At 37.6% G+C, this 25,063-nt stretch overlaps 1 protein-coding gene across 3 annotated transcripts; it reads left to right on the top strand.

Moving 5' to 3' along the window:
- The first annotated feature begins 101 nt into the window (after nucleotides 1-101).
- On the top strand, nucleotides 102-24,984 carry LOC139129908 (cholinesterase 1-like). Of its 3 annotated transcripts, none has more exons than XR_011551718.1 (8): nucleotides 102-192; nucleotides 2,250-2,407; nucleotides 3,173-3,250; nucleotides 3,395-3,513; nucleotides 21,793-21,966; nucleotides 22,692-23,329; nucleotides 23,812-24,000; nucleotides 24,278-24,984. XR_011551718.1 is itself a non-coding variant. In XM_070695599.1 (8 exons), exons 1-8 carry the CDS (start codon nucleotides 176-178, stop codon nucleotides 8,801-8,803), a joined length of 1,542 nt encoding a protein of 513 aa, XP_070551700.1. In that variant the 5' UTR covers nucleotides 102-175; the 3' UTR covers nucleotides 8,804-9,207. The 3 variants fall into 3 exon arrangements, 2 of the variants coding, with proteins under 2 accessions (XP_070551700.1, XP_070551701.1); XM_070695599.1 differs by lacking the exons at nucleotides 21,793-21,966; nucleotides 22,692-23,329; nucleotides 23,812-24,000; nucleotides 24,278-24,984 and adding exons at nucleotides 5,509-5,682; nucleotides 6,641-7,278; nucleotides 8,154-8,341; nucleotides 8,634-9,207; XM_070695600.1 differs by lacking the exons at nucleotides 21,793-21,966; nucleotides 22,692-23,329; nucleotides 23,812-24,000; nucleotides 24,278-24,984 and adding exons at nucleotides 5,509-5,682; nucleotides 6,641-7,278; nucleotides 8,634-9,207.
- Nucleotides 24,985-25,063: the final 79 nt, after the last annotated feature.

The following is a 25,063-nucleotide window of genomic DNA, read 5'->3' as shown; positions in this document are numbered from 1 at the left end:
CCCTTTGCCGAACCACCAGTCGACGATCTCCGATTCCAAGCACCCGAGCCGAAAGGCCAATGGGAAGGGGTTCACGATGCCAAGGAGCTTGGCGCGGCATGCATGCAACCGAAAAACCCCATTTTACCACTGGAAGGCGAGTCTCAAAGTGAGGACTGCCTGTATTTGAACATATATGCTCCACAGACTGGGGTGAGTCCCAGGCAATTTAGTTGACATAGAACATGATACAAATACAGTCGATGAATAGGGTATCGGGTCAATGAGACAATTTTCATTCCCAGTTGTTATCGGTTGTACATTTTTAAAACCCTGCCTTTCTGCCTCTCCTCGATAAACCGGTTTACACAGATTGCCCGACTTCCTCGGTTGTGTCTCAGTTATACATGTAGGCAAGCCTGTACTATCGCACTACAAGGAGACTGTGTTGGTTTACTATAAAATCCTCAAAAGAAACAACTATCGCACTACAAGAAGACTGTTGATTTACTGTACAATGCTCAAAAGAACAAAACGTCTTGACTTTTTATACTTTTCTAGTTAGGTCAAAAAAAAGGAAATGTTTCTGGTCAGGTCCTCCTTTAAAAAATGGTGCGGCGACGCGCATTTTATTTTTATTTTTTTTTCTCTCAAGGGAGGGAGGAGGGTCAGTTTTATAGTTTTATCAATATAGTCACATATATATACTGTTCATGCAGTAACTGATCATGCCCCCCAAAGATTTTCCTCTTTCTCTTCAGCCATTTTGGTTTGGTGTCAGCCACGGCCGCCGGCCACAAACAGGAAAAAAAGGGTGACGCGCTGCTGTTCAAATGACGCGCGCGCTGACCAGAAACTTTCTTTTTCTTTTTTTTTGGCCTTATGTGATTGTGTGACATTTGGAGATTGTCTCGTTTAATGTAGCCGTATTTAGTCTTCCGTTGAGCACTTTGACAGTCCAAAGGGTCTGGAATGAATAGTGTTTGTAAATTCTGTATCGGCATATGTAATTGGTTTATCAGCCTTTCAAAGATACACAGCAGCTAGGGCCGAACTATTCCGCAACCTGATTCTATGACGGGTGCGAAGGCCTATACTATCGCACTACAAGAAGACTGTGTTGATTTACTATACAATCTTCAAAAGAACAAAACGTCTTGTACTTTTTACAATTTTCTAATTAGGTCAAAAAAAAGGAAATGTTTCTGGTCAGGTCCTCCTTTAAAAAATGGTGCGGCGACGCGCATTTTATTTTTTTATTTTTTTTTCTCACGGGCGGGAGGAGGGTCAGTTTTATAGTTTTTATCAATATAGTCACATATATATACTGTTCATGCAGTAACTGATCATGCCCCCCAAAGATTTTCTCTTCTCTTCAGCCATTTTGTTTGGTGTCAGCCCACGGCCGCCGGCCACAAAACAGGAAAAAAAGGGTGACGCGCTGCTGTTCAAATGACGCGCGCGCTGACCAGAAACATTCTTTTTCTTTTTTTTTTTTGGCCTTATGTGATTGTGTGACATTTGGAGATTGTCTCGTTTAATGTAGCCGTATGTAGTCTTCCATTGAGCACTTCAGACAGTCAAAAGGGTCTGAAATGAATAGTGTTTTAAATTCTGTATTGGCATTTGTCATTGACTTATCAGCCTTTCAAAAGATATGAATTATAACACTGCAGCTAGGACCGAACTATTCTGCAACCCAAAGTCCACGCTGATTCTATGACGGGTGCGAAGGTCGTCCTTCCAAGTAGGGTTTTGTGACGAATGATCCAAGGTCCACCTTTGGAGGCCATCGAAAGAGGAGCTTAGGGCAGGAGCGATTGTATCAGCATTTTGAGAGGTTGCACGTAGACACTTCATTATATGTAAAGCTAGACTGGTTCCCAGTGGCTTGGCTTTTCTTGACAGCAGTTACTGACTGGCAAAGCGACTGTTGTCCGTTGCGTTTACCCATCGAGTGCATCATCTTCCTACAGTGTGTTGAAAGATAAAGTGTCGCCCACGCAAACCAAAAACGTATAGTCGTAAAAATATGGAATAATAGTTTTGCCAGAGAAATTTTTGTTGGCAACAGAAGTAAGTTGTCAGCTACAACATTTGACATCAGCGATACAACCTTCTGCTGGTTGAAACACGGAGAATTTGGGATTCGGACATGATTTTGCGAGGAGAACAAGAAAATTTGTCTCATTAACGAACACAAATGACAGGAAAGACCCCGAAGGTTTCAGCTAAGGGTATTTTAAATCGAAATATTCTTTACCCAACAGGCCGATAAACTCCCTGTCATGGTATGGATCCATGGTGGCGGGTCTCGTCATCGGCTCTGGGGGAACCGGTTACAACGGCACGGCGCTTGCTGCGATTGGTGACGTCATCGTGGTGACAATTAATTATCGACTCGGACCCTTCGGCTATTTGTCAACCGGTAAGTTTCATCACAGCCATGGCAATAATGTCTACACAGCTGACTTCAGGTATACTGCGCCTCTGGGACAGATATTCGGACTCTCAAATTGTTTCAACACTTTGCCGGTCTACCTCGGATCATTATAAAGCACTTCAAATAAGAAAATCAATTAGTTTCGTAAATCGACAATTTTATTTTTCCCACAGGGTTAATATAGGGATGGTGGCCATTTTAAGTTTCAAATATCGGTTTCGGTAAATATCAGGTCATTTGTTTCTCTAGCACCCAACCTTGCACTTTGACCCCTAATTTTCATTCTCGATTTGGTAAGACAATGATTCAACATTTCATTGTGGAGAGTTTGAGCAAAAATTAAGTCTATGACTTTCGCTTTAGAGACGCAGGCTACATTAACGCATGTAGTGAGAGGGATTCCGTGGATCGAATTTGAGGATTGAGGGGGAGAATTGGTATCGGCTGCTTAGGGATTAGACGATGAGACAAATATACTCAGATGATAAAAACAAAGTAGAGGCCCTTGAATCTACATTGCTTATTGTTTATTGGTCAGTGATTTCCAGGACAGACCATCGGGAAGCATCATAAAACGAAGTCAACAAAGTACATATTTCCCTTGTGAGTAAAACCAATCTCGCAGCGGCTGTGATTGGTAACGACAAGGTGTTGTAAGACGCCTTATTTTTTCCTGGTTGCGTTTCACAGCATACAAGAAACGAACAGAGCATAAGTATCCAGTAAGTTTAATCTGTCTTTCCCCAACAGGTGACGAGCACGCCAGCGGTAATTACGGTTTCCTCGATCAAGTATTAGCTTTGCAGTGGGTTCAAGACAACATAGCAGGTATCATGATCTCTCCGTTGAAATTCAAATTTTAAAGGATAAGAAATTGTTTTTCTAGATCCATGATCAAGAATGTTACACAGTATACAGTGTGCTGATTCTAACATTTTTTTTTTCGCTCCCGCTCTCGTTCTCGTTCTACAGCATTCGGCGGAGATGCCAACAAAGTGACGATATTCGGCGAAAGTGCCGGATCGATAAGTGCTGAATATTTGATGCTATCACCTTTGACCGACGGTCTGTTTCATCGTGCAATAATGGAGGTAAGTTAATTTGAAGAGTAAGAGATAAAGTTATTTGCTTTCCGGATTATCGAAATTTGTTTGTGATCTTTACGATTTTAGGTATTGTAGTTCTTTGGCACGGCTTACAATATGCCGGACGTTGTGATAATTAGGTTTTAAGACTTGTAATACAGTAATCTTAATTACACTTACATTAGGCGCCTTTCAAAGGTTGCTTTTTTTCCGAGGTGCGAAACACGTCACTTTCAAAGACTGAACATTGTCTCTTTCAGTGCTAGAACCACAAGAAATATCGTTTTAGCACTACATATTACAGAACTCACCATCTCCAATGGCTAATTCTATCACCGTAATGATTTACTCACATTTAAATTAAAGAAGGGGGTCGTCCTGTCTGCGGCTGCGCGACATTCGTGTCGGTAAACGTTATTGCCTCGTCCCGAAAAAAAAAATCGGTGATGAATGTCGAGCAAATGTGAAGCAAATTCAGCATCTGATGCACGTTCATAGTCCACCAGCAGTGCAGTTTTCCAATCTCTACAAGTCTTTTGGTTGCGTCGCTTCGTTTATATGAAGCTGCTTCGTCTCCAGTCACGAGTTTTGGTACAACCTTCATTTCAACATTTCGGATATGCACAGGGGATGTTGGAATATGTCATGCATAGCTACAGAGACGACACAGTGCTTCCTTTACAAGTGACCTTTCAAATAATTTCATCCCATCCTGACACGAACGATATAAAATCTATCGAAGCCTACATCATACGAAATTGTCACTATACATAATAATGGGAGTTTGGAGTGTTCGTGTAGTCCCTTGTTTTACATTAGAGCATATGATTATATATATATATATATACTCACACACAAGAAACTTTATTTTCAAACCTTTATTTTCAATACACACACACACCACACACATATATATATATATATATATATATATATATATATAAATATATATATATATATATATATATATATATATATATATATATATATATATATATATATATATATATATATATATATATATATATATATGTATAGGATAAAGCCTGAGTACGAGGGCTCTTCTGGTATATAAAGTCCAACCCAACGATAAAATGTCGAGGCCGCAGGCCGAGACATTTTATCGTAGGGTTGGACTTTATATACCAGAAGAGTCCGAGTACGAGGGTTTTATCCGACTTAAAAACTATCGCCCCTGACTGATATATTTTCGTTTACAATGTGTTTACGTCAACCGTCCCCTTTGTCAATGTAACATGTTTAGGATATGAATTAAAACTTTTATTTGTGAAATAGCCTTCCAATGTAATGGAACATCCTATAAATGCCCTAGGGCACATTATATAAATGCCCAAGGGCACAGCAGATTTTGTGTTGCAACTGGTTTCTCTGTGTTACCAAATTTGAATATTAAAAGGTACCAGATGTCTACAGAATATGACATGTTCACTTTTGATTGGACAGTACTTTACTACGGCGCTGTCATTCGTTTCTGGAATTTGGTGACCAGGGCTTTAAGAGTAGATAAAACACCCTGAATTGAGCACTCTGATTGGTCAATCAACAGTAGATAGTTTTTAAATATATATAAATATAATATATATATATATATATATATATATATATATATATATATATATATATATATATATATATATATATATATATATATATATATATATATATACTCACACACAAGAAACTTTATTTTCAAAACTTCAAAACTTGAAGACGGCAACTGATATGGACAGACTAACTAACTTCTAGGTTTGATTTCTCTCTGAAGTTCCTAAGCTTCAATATCGTCGTATAATTTTGGAAATTGTTATTTTAACCAGTGACTGTCCTAAGAAGCCTTTTCAGTACAGTTTCTTTCATCAGTTACAAACATAAATTATTTACAATGCAAACTCTCTCTCTCTCTCTCTCTCTCTCTCTCTCTCTCTCTCTCTCTCTCTCTCTCTCTCTCTCTCTCTCTCTCTCTCTCTCTCTCTCTCTCAGAGTGGTACATCGACTATGCCAGGGTTCTTCATTGGTGATAAAACAAAGCAAAACAAGATGGCACACGGCGTGGGTAAACTGGTCGATTGCGAGAAAGTCACATCGGAGGAATTGACTCAGTGTTTACGTGGCGCGTCTGCTGACGATCTTATGGAAGCGGGAAATTTGGAAAATGTAAGAACTAACGGTCTGTGAGTGTATGTATATGTATGGTGTGGTGTGGTGCGGTGGTGATGGTGTCCAAGTGTGGGACGTAAACTTTGTAATACAACAGTTGCTCTTTTGTGCCGAACTTCACTTTGGTTTCTTTTTCTAGATCTACATTTTCTCACAACCGAGATGGTTACTTGTCCACTCTATCTTGTTTGAGTATATCACCAGGCCTTGGTAACCCTGGGGCGTTGTTGAAGGGAAGGTGCCATAACTATTGCATTTTTTCAACTCAGAAAATTGTTTAAGTATGTCCGGCCCTTGAACATAAGAAAACAAAACAAAGAGGGTATAAAGAACACGATTGCAACTAATTTGGGATAATTGGATGTTGAAGTAATGTCGATTTGAATCTGCAAATGTAACCTCAACTACTTTGCTTCTTAAGTTACACACTTGTTTTTTATGAGTAATTTGTAATATTGCAACATTCAACTAAATGGCATCTAACACTTTTGAGAAATTTGAAAAATATTGTGATCCAATTATCCCAAATTAGTTCCGATCGTGTTAAAGTAGCTTTGTGAGTTCGAACACGATTGAAAACTAGCCGTAACTGAATTTAGAATTTAATGTATTAAATAAACGAAATGACAATAACCATGCCATCTGCTCGTTTGATAAAATGTATATGTACAGCACCTAAGAAATAATATGATCTGGCCATGAGCTACATTCTGAAAATACAGGCGTACAATGTTAAGTTACCGCATTTTTTGCCAGGCACTCTATTACGAATAGGGTCATAAGTAGAGACTACATTATGTAAGCCAGACGAAAGCTAATTTCCACAATTCATTTGAACGTTGTGAAGTTTTCATACTGAAAGTTATCTGTTCATTTAAACTGGTTTCCTGATGTAAGGAAATTACCTGTTATGAATTATAGTATAAATCTCCTTTATGTCGGATTCTTTCCATAGGGAAAACTGGCCAATGTTACTGGAATTGCCGACCTTCTGATTCCATTTCCTCCAGTCGTTGACGGCGATTTCCTCACCGCGTCACCCGAGGATCTCCTTCGAGACCGTAGTTTTCCAAAGAGAGGCACCGATATTATGATCGGAACAATGGCTGATGAAGGAAGGGGATTTCTAATCATGGTTTTCGCCGATAAGGCCAACGACACGGAGGTCTTCTTGAACAAAACCACTTATGATGCAATGTTCTCAACGTTTTTGGGGAGGGACATAAAATCCAACCCGGCTGTAGCGGACGCCATTAGGCAAATGTACGTCAACTGGGAGGACGCAGATTCGGAAGACGCCAATTACATCGAATCGTTCAGTCAGACGCACAGCGACTTGTACTTCGCGTGCCCAACCGATCGATCAGCGCGTGCGCACCTCCAGGCTGGCTCCAAAGTGTACCTCTACCAAATGACGCACATACCTTCGCAGTCAATATTTAAGATAAAATGGTTGAAAGCTATGCATGGTGAGGACGTTCCTTTCGTGTTCGGTTGGCATTTCGACAGCGCTATGAACTGGACAATGCCTGATGATGACGTCACGGTGACCTTGAAGATCATGAAATACTGGACAAACTTCGCCAAGACTGGGTAAAATAATGAAACAATAATTCATTTTTCAAAACCGATATCATGATGACTATAATCATGAGTGTAATACTGGACGGTTCGTTCAGTGACAGAAATTCAAAAATCAGTTGTAATATTACACGACAAGATAATGCTACATATGCTCATGACTAAAATCTCCCTTTCAAAGTCGTAATATGAGGAATTAATCTTTTCTTGTATTTTCTAAACGAGCAAATATCAACAATTAAGATCCTTTCACGTAGACCAACAAAAATTTGCCCAACGTTTGATTTCACCTCTTATAAATATCAATCATAGACGATTATCGAAGACATACATACACACATACACACACATACATACATACACACATACACACACATACATACATACATACATACATACATACATACATACATACATACATACATACATACATACATACATACATACATACATACATACATACATACATACATACATACATACATACATACATACATACATACATACATACATACATACATACATACATACATACATACATACATACATACATACATACATACATACACACATACATACACACATACATACACACACACATACACACACACATACACACACACATACATACATACATACATACATACATACATACATACATACATACATACATACATACATACATACATACATACATACATACATACATACATACATACATACATACATACATACATACATACATACATACATACATACATACATACATACATACATACATACATACGTGCGTACGAATATCATACATGTACATACATGTATACGTACATACATACGTATTCAAACTCATTATACACAGACGTATGACACTTTGAATCCGTTTTCAGAAACCCCAACTTATCCGATGGTGACGTAGAATTGACAGAAGATGAGAAAAAAACAGAATGGCCTCTCTTTAAAGTACCCGGATTAGAGTACAAAGACCTGTCACTAAAGATGGAAACCAAACGAGCACTGAAAGCCAAGGAGTGTGCATTCTGGAATGATTTCATTCCAAAGTTGATGAAACATACAGGTGACAGACATGCCATTGTACACCAGATGTTTGAAAATTATCTGTTGAAGGGGGTCGTTATATTTCTAGTATCTGTTTGTAATGACAAAAGAGACTCGTTAAGCTGATGGAATTGAATACTGACAATGGTTTTAATGACATATTTTTAAACCCCCAGCGGTTCATGAATAAGAAGAGAAAATGATGTACAGGAAATCTTGCTCCAATTACTATCCAAGGTACTTTATGTATTATTGTGGTTCTTTCGATTTTTCCAAATTTTTCGATCACCCCATTTTGTGCTTCCTTGCAGAAGCTACACAAACATGTTCAAAGGAGGAGGAGAAAGAAAAGCTGAAGTACAAAGAAGAAGAAAATTCCGAACCTTCCCTTATGCGCTATCTTAATGATGCTGCACAAAAATCAAAGGAGGATGACCATGAAAAGTCAAAGTACAAAGAGGAAGAAAACAGGCAGCCATAGCGGTGTCGTCAGAGCAGTCGCTGAAGAGGACAATAGCACGAAGTGCTAGTTCACGGAATGAACATGATCAGAGTATCCGGGTTAGGGAAATTATTCAAAGGGACACACTATTGAATGTTGAGATGGGATGGTCAGCATGCCGATAAGCGAATTGTTTTTCTTGCTCTTTTGCTACTCTTTGTCGGCAATTGCAATTCTTTTTCGGTCGACCTTGACTTGAATGTTCTTTTTTTATAAGTTGCCATGGCTACTAAAATGGGAGTTTTGCTTGTCAGATTTTTAGTCCATTTTGGACCATCCCTTTTCAAAACCATAGGGTCCATGCCTAAATAATTCCAGATATTGGACACATAATTTTTTATATCCTGACATTGTAAATTTTGAAGAATTAAATATAAATTTGTTCCAATATTCGGTATATGAGTATGTCCTGTTTTGTAATGCGCATGCGTTTCCTAATATTTGACTACAAGTACCTTTCTTTCCACAAAAGGACTAAAGTACACCTCAGAGACAGATATTTAGACTTTCAAGATTTTTATTCATTTCTTTTATTACAATTGACACATGAGTGTGGTAGAGTTTATACACAAGAATAGTCCATTGTATGACATCGGGTTGATCAAAGTTACAAAACCTTAAACTCGGAACTTATTTCATTTTGGTTGTTTATCTTGACTAACTCATTTCTCGCGTAAAGTCCATTTTCTTAACTTCTTATAATGTTTGCCTTGAAATACAGCGGAACGTCCCGTTAAACAACCGAGGTACTTTTTGAAACTTCTGTCAAGATGTCCCATCAGTCCGTGTTGGATCCTTCTCTTAACGCATACTTTGGATGGCGAAAATTATGTCACGCTAGAGGAAATAACATCTAAGGGTATATCTATGGGTATCACAAAACGTTTCAAGCTTTATGGTTATATCCACGAAAAATCCCAAAACTGAATGTTATGATTCGTTAAATGCTTATTGAGTTCACAGTTATTGACCGATATTACCTTCTAGATAGTAACTACACCTGACAGAGTCTGCAATGCCTCAATTTAGACAGTAAGTCTAGTTCCAGTATTGTTGACAGTTCCACGCCAAATACTGTTATAACAGGGAATTCTGTAGAAAGGGCTTTCCAATGCCAGCATCAGGACGAGTACTCTATAAGGCCAGATAAAGCTGATTGAAGAATAATCTAATTTATACACGGAATGGTTTGCTGACTGTTTGCCATAGAGTGCTGGTTATGTTATGACTATGTTTGTAGAATGTATGTTGGAAAATTGGCTTTCTGAAAAGCCTAATAAGTATCAAAATTATGTAAATGATATCACAGCAACGCAAAATAACGGGGGGGGGGTTAGCATTAATCAGTAGACACGAATCTGACAATGGACTAGCAGAAGGATTGAAAGTCACTTTCCGGACGCATTTAATGAAGGCAAACACCCTTTAACACCCTTACATCTCACACATCATGCTGCATTTGACCGGAGTCTGCATGGACTACTTTGCGATGGCATTAAGCGGAACATTTAAAAATTATCGTGGGAAACTGAAAATTGCCGTTGGATTTTTTACAAACTCAAAAGTATCAAGAGGAACTCCTCCTCCGCTGATAGTGGCCATGGCGGAGATGTATTTTATGTCACATTTTCGATTTGATCAAAGTAGTTCGGGTCAAGTTGCGGTCAAATGATTGTTTTGATTGTAATTATTTTGGGAACGATACGTTCTATATGAGGTATGTATAGAAAGCAGAATTCAATTGTACTAGGTGAGATAGGTATTTTATGCCTGTCAACTTCAGTGTTTAGTTATTCGTGTTGAGATTGCGCGCCTTGATGAAAATTTTAGCGATGTTTCAAAACTAACTAAACTTGAAGCGATCACCAGTTCTATGCACAACAAATGTATCGTTCTTGTTTGATAAAAGGAACTACCCTAAATAGGAAACCATTTGAGCTACCTGATCAGAATGAAAAATGATGGGGTTTCCTCAAATTATCAAGTTTAATGAATCACTAAACTTCCTGCTTCTCAGCTGTCGCTTGTTGGAGTAGAACTTCCCTCACGGACAGAAATTCGGACTTTAAAATGTTTAAATTGAGACTGTCCTTGTATACCATTGTGGGGCATAATTTGAAGCTCCCAGAGTAAGTTAACTTCTCTCTTCTAGTTTTTGCAAAACTCGACATTTCATGTTTTGCCATAGTACTGGTAGTGTACAGAAGGGTGGTGGCCATTTTGAATTTTAAATATCTGTACAAATACATGTTAAAATACAATGTAATTTTTCTTGGGGAAAACTCATAAGGTATTCCTTGCTTTTATTTTTGATTTGGTAAGAGTGTGATTGAAAGTTTGCAGTTAAGAGGCACGTATGACCTTAACGTTGGTGATTCATTCGTGGAAAAGCAAATAGATATCTTCGTAATTTAAATAACACCACAAGTTAAGAGATTTTCCTATAAAATGTTTATATTGTCATTCAGTTGTCAATTAAAGATGTACATGGCAACCGGACAGTGCGTCGTCGATTTGACGTAGTAACCATAACGATATACCACAATGTATTTTCTATATCGTTGAAGAATTTTCATGCCAAAGCCTTACACCAAATGTGGCTATTCGCCGAAGAGAGACAATATTACAACGCAACATTTTGCGGCTATTATTGCGGCTCTTATTGTTTGTAAAGATGATTCGGGCACGTAAATAATGCAACAATGGACGGTAAAATCTGATAAAAAGTTTTCACACTTCTTTTCGCGATAGCCAGGCATGCCGACAAGTACCAGTTAGAAATATGGAAAAAAACATCTTGTTGTGATGATTTTAATATTTGTTCCCGATATGGAACTTCGAAGAACAAATAATATACACGGTATTACATGAACAGTCAGTGCATCAAAGTAATCCAAAGAAAACCTACAGCAAGTGAAATTCGCTTAATATCAGTTATGGATGTATAAAAAAGAGTGATGGTTGAGACCGATCGCGAGTTGTGAAGTGTGCCCGAGTTTCTTTTTGTGCCGACTTGCCTTATGATTGGACAGAGTCGGATTTTTTCCTTTGTTGGAGTTAGTCCAAAGTACGAACTGAGGTCAATTTGTATTTTAACCATATCGTCTTGAAAATCTAGAACCCAATGAGTCATATAGCAAGTCATAGCATGCATAGTCATAGTGCACACGGTTTCAGCGCTGACGGTCCATGACTGGTACTGATAGCCACTGATTGTTAACTCGTATTTGCACGCAGTGTTGAGCATTGGTGTAACTTGTAAACATATGTTCTACTTCGTTTTGTTAATCTTCTGAAATGTCTCAAAGTTTTGTTTTTTTTCGTGTTGAAATTCTTCAAGACGAGAATTATCTCCTTGGATACTTCTCTATGTAATATGTATGTTGCACCCTTGTTTATGGCCCAGGCCTGTTACCAGGCCACTTGAAAATTCTTTGATTCGAAGCAATAAATGCCTTACCTATACAAGGTTGGGGGAATAGGGTTACCTCGCATAATCTGCCGACCAATAGTTCATATTCTCATGACGTCAGACAACTCCATAGTAAACCGAATTGACACCATGGCTGACGAGAGGTGTGTGTCAACGATGAGTGCCGTACGAATCGCCGTGTTCGTCGCATTTCTGCTGGGTTCCATTGCTGCTGACGATCCGATCGTAGAGGTGAAATCGGGAAAAGTCGCCGGTAGAGTGGTGGAGTTCGCTCATGAAGACGTTGAGGTCAAACGTACGGTGTATGTCTTTCGAGGTATACCCTTTGCCGAACCACCGGTAGATGATCTTAGATTCCGAGCACCAGAGCCGAAAAGCCCATGGGAAGGGGTTCACGATGCGAAGGAGCTTGGCGCGGCATGCATGCAACCGCCGAGCCCAATTTTCCCGTTGGACGGCGAGTCACAAAGCGAGGACTGTCTATATTTGAACATAATATGCACCACAGACTGGGGTAAGTCCCGGGCAAGTCAGCCAACACAGAACGAGACTCAGTCAATAAACAGGGTATGGGTCATTTGGGCAATTTTCGTTCCCAGTTTTATAGGTTTGACATCTTAGAAAACCCTGCATTTCTTCATTACGTTATCTTATATATGCGACGGAATGATCCACTTCCTCGGTTGTGTTTAAGTCATTAAAGTTTAATGCAGTTATGCTTTCACCATCGCACTACAAGAAGCACGGTATTGGTTTACTACGGAATTCTCAAACGAACAAAATACCTTACATCTTTATAATTTTCTAGTTATATGATTATGTTACATTTTTAAGTTTAAAGTTTCGCTTAATTAAGCTAGTAAAATGTACTCTTTTATTCAGTACTTTAGATAGTCAAAGGGGTCCAGGATAAATATACTTTTTGTTTCTGGACTGTCCTTACATGAGTATCGACATTTTCCATTGATTTGTCAGCCTTCGACTTCAGAGAACAAATTATAACTGTTATAAAACTGCAGCGGGGGCTGAACTATTTTGTAGCTCATGTTCACTATATTTCTGATTGCCGTAGGTCACCCTTCCAGTTAAGTGACCAGGCAAAGGTTCACCGTTGGAGTTTATCAAAAGATGACCTTTGAGCAGGTGCAATTGTATCATCATGTTGAAAGCTTGCACGTCGACACTTAACAGCATGCACAGTGCCTGATACAAGCCACAACTCGATTTAACTTGAACCCAAGGTGAAGGGAGGCGGCAAAATTGGTATTGCCAACATGACACGGACAAGCACCCTCGCCTCGCTTTGCCCATGGCCAATAGCGGCGAAACTACCTTAAGGTAGATGGCGCCTCGGAGACAGATATTCGGACTCAAATTCTACAACTCTTCTCTGATATACCACTTGTGGGGGCTCATGTTGAAGCTCTTGTAGAAAGAAAAACTTTCACCTCACCGGCTTAGTTTTCGAAAATCTAAATTTATATTTTTTTCTCCATAGTGTTAACACATGGATGGCGGCCATTTTGAATTTCAAATATTGGTAAATCTTGGGTAATTTGTTTCTGTAGTACTAAAATTTGCACGGTGACCCCTGATTTTTTATTCTTGATTTAATAAACAGAACGGTTGAAAGATTCCTTAAGGAAAGTTAAAGTAAAAGTTTGAGTCTTTCACTTTCGAGGCGTATACTACCTTAATGCTTGGCCCACAGAAGCCAACGGAGGGGCTGTGAAAGAATATTATTATACATTTTTGACAACCAAACAAAAAGGTTTGAAGGAAAACGGGAAAACCAAATGCCATCCTTTTCGCTAGTGAAATGCCAGCAATGATTATGGTTGAATTTTTCAGAATGTGAAACATGGAATGAGCGGCCTGGCTGCGACAAATTTTCTCAATGGCTTGCTTATTAAAGCATGGAGTGTGCTACCTCCACGGTTCAAAATGCCAGATCTGTGCATCTTCGCATATATCGACAATGATTAAGGGTTTGTCAGTCATGTTTACCGGACATGTTCACTTAGAGAAAGGGAGCACAAAAAGTAATACGGCTTTTTTATGTAGCCTCTCAATGAAGAAATTAGTGAATGACCATTATTAACACAGGTTCTAGAAGAAAGAAAATTTCTTTGTCTTCTTCCTAAAGTATACTTGAAAGATGAAGTGTCGGCAACGTAAAACAATGTATCATACTAGATTGTAAAAATATTCGCAATGATAGTTTTGTGAGATCATGGTTGAGAATATAATTCATTTATTGGACAATGACATTGACATGAGAGACAAAATGTTGTGTTGACAAGATGAAACACCGAGGACAAGACAATGCATTTCATAAACGAACAAGAATAGCGGGAAAGACATCAGAGGTTATAGCTAAGGGTATTTTAAATCTGATATTTTTCACACGACAGGCTGATAAACTCCCTGTGATGGTATGGATCCACGGTGGCGGCCTCGTCATCGGCTCTGGGGGAACCGGCTACAACGGCACGGCTCTGGCTGCCATTGGTGACGTCATCGTGGTGACAATCAATTATCGACTCGGTCCTTTCGGTTATTTGTCAACTGGTAAGTGCCACCAGAGCCATCTTAATAATGTCAACACAGCGGACTTACATTTACATTTTCTCGGGGACAGGTATCCCGACTCTGAAATTTATTGAATACTTTCCAGTCTACTGCTTTTTTGGGCGGGGGGGGGTGGGTAGGCTCAAAGCTCATGACGTAAGAAAAACCTTTTCAACTAATTAGTTTTTTCGAAAATTTATTTTTCTCCGTACAGTTAATAGAGGGATGTCGGCCTTGAATTTTTAATAACGTTAATGTTATAACCGTTCTTTTTGTAAAAAAAACTTTGCTCAGCTACTCCTAGTTAGCTCACGTGTGTAAACACGTGGGCTATTGTCATAGCGATGTCTGTCTGTCTGTCCGTGTGTGTGTGTGTGTGTGTGTGTGTGTGTTAGTGTGTGTGTGTGTGTGTCTGTCTGTCTGTTTACACGATAACTCAAAAACGCCTGAACGGATTCAAGTCAGATTTGGTACACAGGTACCATATGCTACTTGCAAGAACTGATTAGATTTTGGTTAGTGTGGCTTGCATATTAATGAAGTTATGCAATATCGTTTTTTTCCGTACAATGGTTTCCCTATGGAGACGGTAATGACAGTGTAGACATATATCAAGAAATACTGCACAAAATTTCATGAAACTTTTCACAGATGACAATCTAAGAACATTATGATGATACTGTGAGTGTCATGTCAATTACCTTCTCATTTGCATATTTAATGAACTTTTGTTATTAGTGAGATAACTCTGAAATTCCTGCACCAAACTTGATGATACTTGCAACAAATATTGATCTGATATATATCTTAATTATACTTAGAAGCATTGGGCAGTGTCAAGTTAATAAATAGGTCATTTGCATATTTTATGAAGTTTTGTAATTAGTCATATAACTCCGATATAACTTCACCAAATGTGATGAAATCTGCTGCAGATACTGATCCGACTGATATCTAACTGTAGTGTAAAGCATTAAGTAGTGTGAAATTAATTAAGGGTTCATTTGCATATTTAATGAAATTTGTAATTAGGTATATAACTCTGAAATTACGGCACCCAAGTCTTTGAAATTTGGTACAGATACTGTTTTAATAAATATCTAATTGTACTGAGAAGCATTTGGCAGTGTCAAGTTAACAAATAGGTCATTTGCATATTTTATGAAGTTTTGTAATTAGTGATATAACTCCAAATAACTGCACCAAATGTGATGAAATCTGCTGCAGATACTGATCCGACAGATATCTAATTGTGGTGTAGAGCATTTACTTGTGTGAAGTTAATTAAGGGTTTATTTGCATATTTAATGAACTTTGTAATTAGTGACATTACTCTAAAATTACAGCATTAAATTAAATGAAACGTGCTACAAATGTTGATCTGATGGATATCTAATTGTCCAATGAAGCATTGAGCAGTGTCAAGTTAATTAACAGCTCATTTGCATATTAAATAAAGTTTTGTAATTAGTGATTAAAATCTGAGAGTACTGTGCGATGTTGAAAAAAACCTGCTTCATATAGTGATAACATATATCTTATTGTTCTGTGAAGCGTACTACTATTAATGAACCTGTTGTAAAACACGTGAGCATATTCAGTTCATATGTTTTTTCTTCTTGAAGTTGCAAGAGAACTGTTAAAACATTTCATTGAAGGATGTTTGGACTAAACTGGAAGTCAATCACGCATTTTACATTGAGCAGATACTTATAGGGATGCGATGGATTAAACTTTGGGATTAAAAAAGCCTGACGAAAAATTGTAAAAGGCCGCCCAAAATGGTTGCTTAAAGAGTAGGGAGGTTTGACCAATATTTTACTCAAATGATAGAAAACATACTGAAGGCCCTGAAAAAAAACGACAGCAATCGTTTCTCGATCAGGGATTTTCCAGAACAGACTATTTGGAGTCATCATAGTCCAGGACCATACACCATTCACTTCTGAAGAGACATCACACTATGATCGCCGGTCACACAATCAAACGGCGGTGTTATCCACAACGATAGAGTCAAACACGGCTGACATGAAGTAAACTGTGCGATACTGGCAACATTGATCTTGGTCGGAGCCTCTTCAATGATTTCTCTGGGCTATCGTATTTAAACATATATTGCGGCCGCGCCACATGTTCCCGCGAGCACTACATTTATTTTGTTTTAGGGTAGTATGAAACTCGAAAGTGAAGGACTTAAACTTTTGCTCACACTTTCCTCAATGAATCTTTCAACCATTACCTTTCAAAACCGAGAGAAATATCGGAGGTCACCGTGCATATTTTGGAGCTAGAGAAACAAATAACCCAAGATTTACCGATATTAGAAATTCAAAATAGCTGCCTTCCCTCTGTTAACTCTCTTGGGAGAAAATCATTTTGCTTATCGAATAACTAAGATGGTAAAAGTTTTTCTTTCTCTAAGAGCTTTAAAATGAAATTTGAGAATCCGAGTATATCTGTCCCCGATGCGCGTTATACCTGAATTATGACAAATAAACATATGTGAAGTGTCTATCATGAGCTAAAACTGCACTCTCTGAATGTTGATTTTCATAGAAAACAGTTACATGAGTTATTCTAAATTTTAAGAAAAGAAGGTTAGATGGGCACACAGTTTACAGTTTATTTTAAAACTAATACATAGCATACATAACGGTACTTAATAAATCAACTGAGTGCTCGCTTGACCCATCATAAAATTGTAAGCGGCAATTTAGGTTACCGTGACACTGGTAACAGGCTTTAATACGGCCATTCCAACATTGTTGCGCCACGAAATATACTATGTTTTTCAACGTAGTGGTGTTTTTTGACATTGAAAGATATTTTCTTCATTTGTTAGTTATCATTAACTTCACACAAGGCTTGAAATCACAGCTATGACTTTTATTCTGCAGATATTTGAACACAAAACAATAAAATTAGACACAAATGGTCGTAAACAATTGTGAATAGTCAGTTTGTCACGTAAAGACAGTCAGAAGTGTGGATAAGGAACCCAGTATTTTTCAGTTATAAATGTTGTTGTACTGTTTCTTTTTTATTTCCTGATTTCATCCCTTTTCCGAAATTATGATATTCTTTGTTGCTCTGTTTTCCCCACCAATGCCGATTATTTTTTGAAGTTATTTCTTATTGTATTTAGTATCAGAGTATGCACCTATTTTGTTCTGCATGTATACTATTTTTGCAACTCTAAATACCTTCATTATATAAAATTATTTATTTCATATATTTTGTTGGGGCCATGAAGGAAGATTAGTTCTGCTGAACTATATTTCATGGTCCCCACCAATTGTACATACAGTCATTTTCATGAAATGTTAAATATTTCTTATGGTGAAATAAATTATTATTATTATTATTATTATTATTATTATTATTATTATTATTATTATTATTATTATTATTATATTATTATATTATATACACTCGTGAGTAAAACCAATCTTGCTGTGATTGGTAATGATATGAGGTTCAAGATGTTCCTTTTGAGTTCCGCGTTCCACAGATGTGGAACCAACGGGAAGTGCCTCAGAATCAAGTAATTTCTATCTGTTTTCCCCTTATAGGTGATGAACACGCCACCGGTAATTATGGTTTCCTCGATCAAGTGTTGGCTTTGCAGTGGGTCCAAGACAACATAGCAGGTATTGATCTCATGTAAAATAGTTTTTCTAGATCCACTCTCAAGAATGCTATACAATGTACTGATTCTAACTTTTTTCTCGTTCACGTTCTACAGCATTCGGCGGAGATGCTAACAAAGTGACGATATTCGGCGAAAGTGCCGGAGCGATAAGTGTTGAATATCTAATGCTGTCCCCTATGACCGACGGCCTGTTTACACGTGCAATCATGGAGGTAAGTATGTTTGAAGAGCAAGAGATGAAATTATTTGTCTCTGATCTTGCTGTCAAGGGAAATACAATTTTCAAATGTACTAGTTCTTTCAAGTTGGTGCGGTTTTGAATTTGCCGGTGCAGTAATTGGTCATTGAGACTTGTAATATGGTAATCATATTTCCCCTCATTAACTAATCAGTACTTAAGTGAAAAAGCCTATCCCTGACTTAAACTTATTGATATATCATGCCATGTCACCAGTTTGTATAAATTTTAGTGGCATTCCCTTTACTTTACCATTTTCAGACAAGTCGTAATTTTGCTGAACGACAGCACTTCTCATGAAGTTGCATGGAGAAGATCAATCGCGAAACACATCGCTTTAAAAGGCCGAATGCTGTCTGATATCAACAGAAATATTACTTTAGCATTGGATATTACAAAACTCACCATCACCAATTTATTACCGTCATTATTTAGTCACGATCGTACTGCATTTAGACTAAGGGAGCGGTCGTCCTGTCGGCGCGACTTACTGCCAAGATATCGGCGACGGGTGTCTTGCAAATGTGCAGCTAATTCAGCATTTGATGCATGTTAATAGTCCACCAGTTTTGCAACTTCCCAATCACTTCAACAGTTTGGTTGCATCCCTTCGTTTATAATGAAGCTGCTTCCGGTCAGCAGTTTGGGAGCACCAGATGTGAACTAAAAATGCTCACATGTTTCAGTTAATATTGCAGTTGTCTATGAATTTAAAACTTTGCCACATATTTGCTACTTCATTGAAAGTGTTATGATCAACACCATGAACAATATTCACCACAGATTAATTCCCGAAGGTAATTTTATGTATATAAACATGGAATCAGTTGAAATATAAATATTAAATTTATTATAATTTTATTTTAGTCTTGCTCAGGGGCACAACACCGTGCTGGACCCTGGTCTCGAACTCACCTTGCTTTGACAGTGAATCCGTCACCCTAACCACTGTTCCTTGTGTGCCTTCCAAATTTCTTTGACTTCTGTCATTTTATCACCACTGTGGTCAAGTCCTTATATAATATTTCTCCTATGTATATAGCAGGTTTAATCAACTTTGATGATGTCAATCAAGCTATATCCCTAATTAGAAAAGTTCTTGAATATGTAAATTAGTAATAAGGTGTTTTACAAAAAAAAACTTGCTTTGGTAATATTATATCATAGCATCTACAATATACATAGCAAGTTTCGTCAATTGGATCAAGTCAATCCAAGATATACATCCTAAATTAGGAAAGTTTGTTAAATATGAAAATTAGTCATAAGCTAAATAAAAATGCAAAATGACTTCAAAAATGTTATATCGTAGTATTTTCAATATACATAGCACGTTTTGTCAATTTTGATTGAGCTAATTAAGATGTAAATATCTAATTAGGAAAGTTCGTTAAATATCCAAATTAGTAACTAGATGTTTAAAAATATATAAACCGACTTTGTTCATTATATTTTTTTCAATTTACAGAGCAAGTTTGATAATTTGATAACGTCGATCCAGATTTATGCATCCAAAATTATGAAAGTTCGTTAATATGCAAATGGTAGTTAGCTGAATTAAAAATTCTAGATGACTTTCATATATGTTTTACACTAGTGTCTTTAATATTCTTTGCAAAATTTGTCGACTTTGGTCATGTCAATCAAGATATATATCCCTAATAAGGAAAGTTCGTTTAATATGCAAATTAGTGATGTTTATCTTAAACTATTAAAACACCTTTCATGATTGTTATATCCGTGTATGTCAAATATACATAGCAAGTCTCGTTAACTTTGATCATGTCAATCATGCTAGCTATCCCTAATTGGGAAAGTTCTTTCAATATGCAAATTAGTGATTAGCTGAAGTGAAAATGCTCAAAGGCTATCAATATTGTTTCAACCTAGTATCGTCAATGTAGATAGCATGTTTTGCCAACTTTGATCGAATTCTTCCAGTTATATATCCCTAATTAGGAAAGTTCATTAAATATGCAAATGCTTAATGACTTTTAATAATGATGTATGATAGTATCTTCTTTTTACACCGCAAGTTTCGTAAAATTTGGTCAAGCCAATCAAGATTTATAACCCTAATATTCATTTAATATGCAAATTAGGAATTGGGTGAAATAAAAATCAATGTTTTATCATAGTAGCTTCCATGTACAAAGCAAGTTTCGTCAAACTTGGTAAAGTCGATCCAAATATATAACCCTAATTACGAAAGTTCATTAGATATGCAAAATAGAAATTGACTTTCAATAATGTTGTATCATAGTATCTTCCGAGTAAAAGAAACTGTTTTCAGCTTTTGTCAAGGCAACCAAAATATATATCCCTAATAAGAAAGTTCATTAAATACGCAAATTAGGAATTGGGTGATGCAAAAAATCATAATGACTTTCAGTAATGTTAATTCATAGTATCTTCGATATACATACCAAGTTTTGTCAAATTTGATTAAGTCAGGTTAGATATAAATTCCTAATAAGGAAAGTTCAGTAAATTTGCAAATTAGCGATTAACTTTTATGTTACACCTTTTGGTCTTTCATGGCGGATCAATCCTTGTTTGATCAACATTTGTAGTAAATCTCATCCAATTTTCTGAAATCATTAATTATGCAATGGGCATAAAATATGCAAGCCACACCCTTCAAAACTTATCAGTCCTTGCCATTCTCAAACAGAATCTCTGACTTGTTTCCCTTCAGGCGTTCTTGAGATAACGTGTAAACAGACAGACACACACAGACACTCACACACATGGACAGGCAGACATCGGTACGACATTAGCTCACGTGTGTGAACATGTGATCTAAAAATGAATATGCAAAATGGGGCCGTGACGTTTGGATACGTTATGCATGGCAACAGACCCGCCGTAGAGGTCCTATACGCACAACCGCACAGACAAACGAGTTTTGAAATGGTCATGTTAAGCATTGACTAATCTTAGTAGACTTCCAGTACATTTTCCTTCATCAAACATAAATTATTTACGTGTAACTCTCTCTCTCTCTCTCTCTCTCTCTCTCTCTCTCTCTCTCTCTCTCTCTCTCTCTCTCTCTCTCTCTCTCTCTCTCTCAGAGTGGAACATCGACCATGCCAGCGATCTTCTTAAGTGATAAAACAAAGCAAAGCAGGCTAGCACATGGCTTTGGCAGACTGAGCAATTGTGAAAAAGACACTTCAGAAGAATTGGTTCAGTGTTTGCGTAGCGTGTCTGCTGAAGATCTTAAGGAAGCGGGAAATTTGCAAAATGTAAGAATCAGTGCTTTTGAGTGTATGTACAAGTAAGCTTATTGTACGGTGTGGTGGGGCACGGAGTGGTGGTGGTGTCCGTGTGTGGCTTGTGAACTTTGTAACACAACAGTTGCCCTTTTGTGGCGAATTTCGCTTGTTTTCAGATCTTCATTTTCTCGCAAGCGAGATGGCAAGTTGTCCACTACTATCTTGTTTGAGAATATAACCAGGCCTTGGTAAACCTGGGCCGTGTTGAAGGGAAGGTGCCGTAAATATAATTGCATTGCTTCACCTCAGAGCATTGGTTAAATTGGATGGTCTGTCGAACAAAAATCCAAAAAAGCACATGAGGTAGCTCTGAACAACATTTAAATGTATTCAGTAAGCGAATGACGATAGCCATGCCTTTTGCTAGTTTGATAAAATCTGTGTATTCTCTCACGGTTACTCTACAACACCAAGAAAATAATTTGATCTGCTATAAATAATGAGCTTAACTCTAAGATACCGGAGTAGAATATAAAGTTACCCGCTTTTGGCCAGGCACACTACTACGAATATGGTAAATAAGATCTATAAAGTATGAGCGAGACGAAAGCTAACTTATGCAAATTCATTTGAAAGTTTTGAAATTTTCAGGTCGAAGATTAGCTTTTCACTTAAACTGGTCTATTAATATAACGACAGCCATTGTTATGAATGGTAGAAAAAAATCTCTCCTTTATGTTGGATTCTTTCCATAGGGAAAACTGGCAAATATTACCGGAATTTCAGACCTTCTGATTCCATTTCCTCCGGTCGTTGACGGCAACTTCCTCACCGCGTCACCCGAGGATCTCATTCGAGACCGCAGTTTTCCAAAGAGACGCACCGATATAATGATCGGAACAATGGCTGACGAAGGAAGGGGATTTCTGATTGTTTTCTTCGCCGATAAGGCCAATGACACGGAGGTCTTCTTGAACAAGACCTATTATAATGAAATATTCTCTACATATTTGGGGAGTGACAAAAAATCCAACCCAGCTGTAGCGGACGCTATTAAGCAAATATATGTCCACTGGGAAGACGAAGATTCGGAGGACACCAATTACGTCGAATCGTTCAGTCAGACGCACGGGGACATGTATTTAGTTTGCCCCGCCGATCGATCAGCGCGGGCGCACTTTCTGGCTGGCTCCAAAGTGTACCTCTACCAAATGACTCACATACCTTCGCAGTCAATATTTAAGATTAAATGGTTGAAAGCTATGCATGGTGAGGAAGTTCCGTTCGTATTCGGTTGGCATTTTGACAGTGCTATGAACTGGACAATGCCTGATGATGACGTCATGATGACCTTGAAGATCATGAAGTATTGGACAAACTTCGCTAAGACAGGGTAAAATAATGAAACAAAATTCATGTTTTAAACCCATATCATGACGATTATAATCATGACTTTATTAGCCAAGGCTTCGAGTTCGGTGACAGAAATTCAAAATCAGTTGTAATATTTCACAACCAGACAATGCTACTTAAGATAATGACTAAAATTCCCCTTTCAAAATTGCAATTCGAGGCACAGGTGAATTCTGTCCCTGTATTTCGTAATCGAGCAAATATCAACGATCAATATCCTTTCCAGTACACGGACGAAAAATTGTGCAACTTTCGATTTCACCTGGTATTAATATCAATCATAGCCATTATCGAAGACATACGTACGTATGTAAGTACATACATACGTACGTATGTACGTACATACATACATACATACATACATACATACATACATACATACATACATACATACATACATGCATGCATACATACATACTATGTACAGTCACATGTAGACATGACATTTTGAACATTTTTCAGAAATCCTAACTTATCTGATGGTGACGTAGAATTAACGGAAATGAGAAGCAAACAGAATGGCCTGTCTTCAAAGTACCCGGATTAGAGTACAAAGATCTGTCACTAAAACGATGGAAACCAAACGAGCTCTGAAAGCCAAGGAGTGTGCATTCTGGAATGATTTCATTCCAAAGCTGATGAAACATACAGGTAACAGACATGCCTAAAAGATGTATATCAGGCGTTTGTAATGATCTGTAGTGGTCGTCTATTCTGTGTATAGTTGTTTCTGACAACAAATGAGACTTGTTGAGCTTTAAGAGATAGAATGTTTTTTCATGACATATTTTATCAACCCCAATCAGTTCATGAATAAGAAAAATAATATACATGAAATCTTGCGCTCATTGCTAACAAACGCACTTCATCAGATGCATTATTATTACGTTGTGCTAAACACGATCATCCATTTTGTGCTTCCTTGCAGAAGCTACACAACCATGTTCAAAGGAGGAGGAGAATGAAAAGTTGAAGTACAAAGAAGAAGAAAATTCTGATCTTCTCCTGATGCGCTACCTTGCCGACGCTGCACAAAAATCAAAGGAGGATGACCATGAAAAATTAAAGTACAGAGAGGAATAAAAGAGGCAGCCATAGCGGTGGTGTCAGAGCAGTCGTTGAAAATTAAGCGTGCAATAGCACCAAGTACTAGTACCCTGAATGAACATGATCAGAGTATTGGGGGAATTAGCCCAAGGGCCACACCATTTAATGTTTAGACGGGGTTGACCAGCATGCTGATAATCAGTAATGTTTTATTCAATCCAAAATGTTCTCAATTACTCTGTTTCGTCTGCTTTTATACCTCTTGCACACTATTGTTTGTCCGCAGTGGCAATTCTTTATCGGCTGACCTTGATGTGAATTGTTCTATTTCATCAATGGGCATGGCTACTAAAGTGGAAGTTTAACATTTCAGACCTTTTAGGGTCGATTTTTACCATCGCCTTTAAAAAACATAGGAGCCATCCCTAGATGATACAAAATAAAAATAGGCAAAAACACGATTGGAAATAAATTTGGGATAATTGAATTTTCATATTTTTTAAATTTCTCACAAATGTTAGGTACCCTGTAGCTGAATGTTGCGATATTACAAATTACTCATAAAAACAAGTGTGTAACTTAAAAAGAAAACCAATCGTGTTCAAATAAGTTTTTTATATGCTGACGTTGTAATGTTTTAAGAATTAAATATAAATTCTATCATTCT

This window comes from Ptychodera flava, chromosome 3 (assembly GCF_041260155.1).
Source record: "Ptychodera flava strain L36383 chromosome 3, AS_Pfla_20210202, whole genome shotgun sequence".
Lineage (NCBI taxonomy): Eukaryota > Metazoa > Hemichordata > Enteropneusta > Ptychoderidae > Ptychodera > Ptychodera flava.
Note: the sequence above shows the minus strand (reverse complement) of the source record. Positions and strands in the feature narration are given on the sequence as shown.

Bases quoted from the DNA above. Each gene is read 5' to 3' on its own strand.
- LOC139129908 (XM_070695599.1), top strand. The intron at 3,514-5,508 runs GTAAGTTAATTT...TCTCTCTCTCAG, and splicing joins TTCATCGTGCAATAATGGAG to AGTGGTACATCGACTATGCC. The intron at 7,279-8,153 runs GTAAAATAATGA...ATCCGTTTTCAG, and splicing joins ACAAACTTCGCCAAGACTGG to AAACCCCAACTTATCCGATG.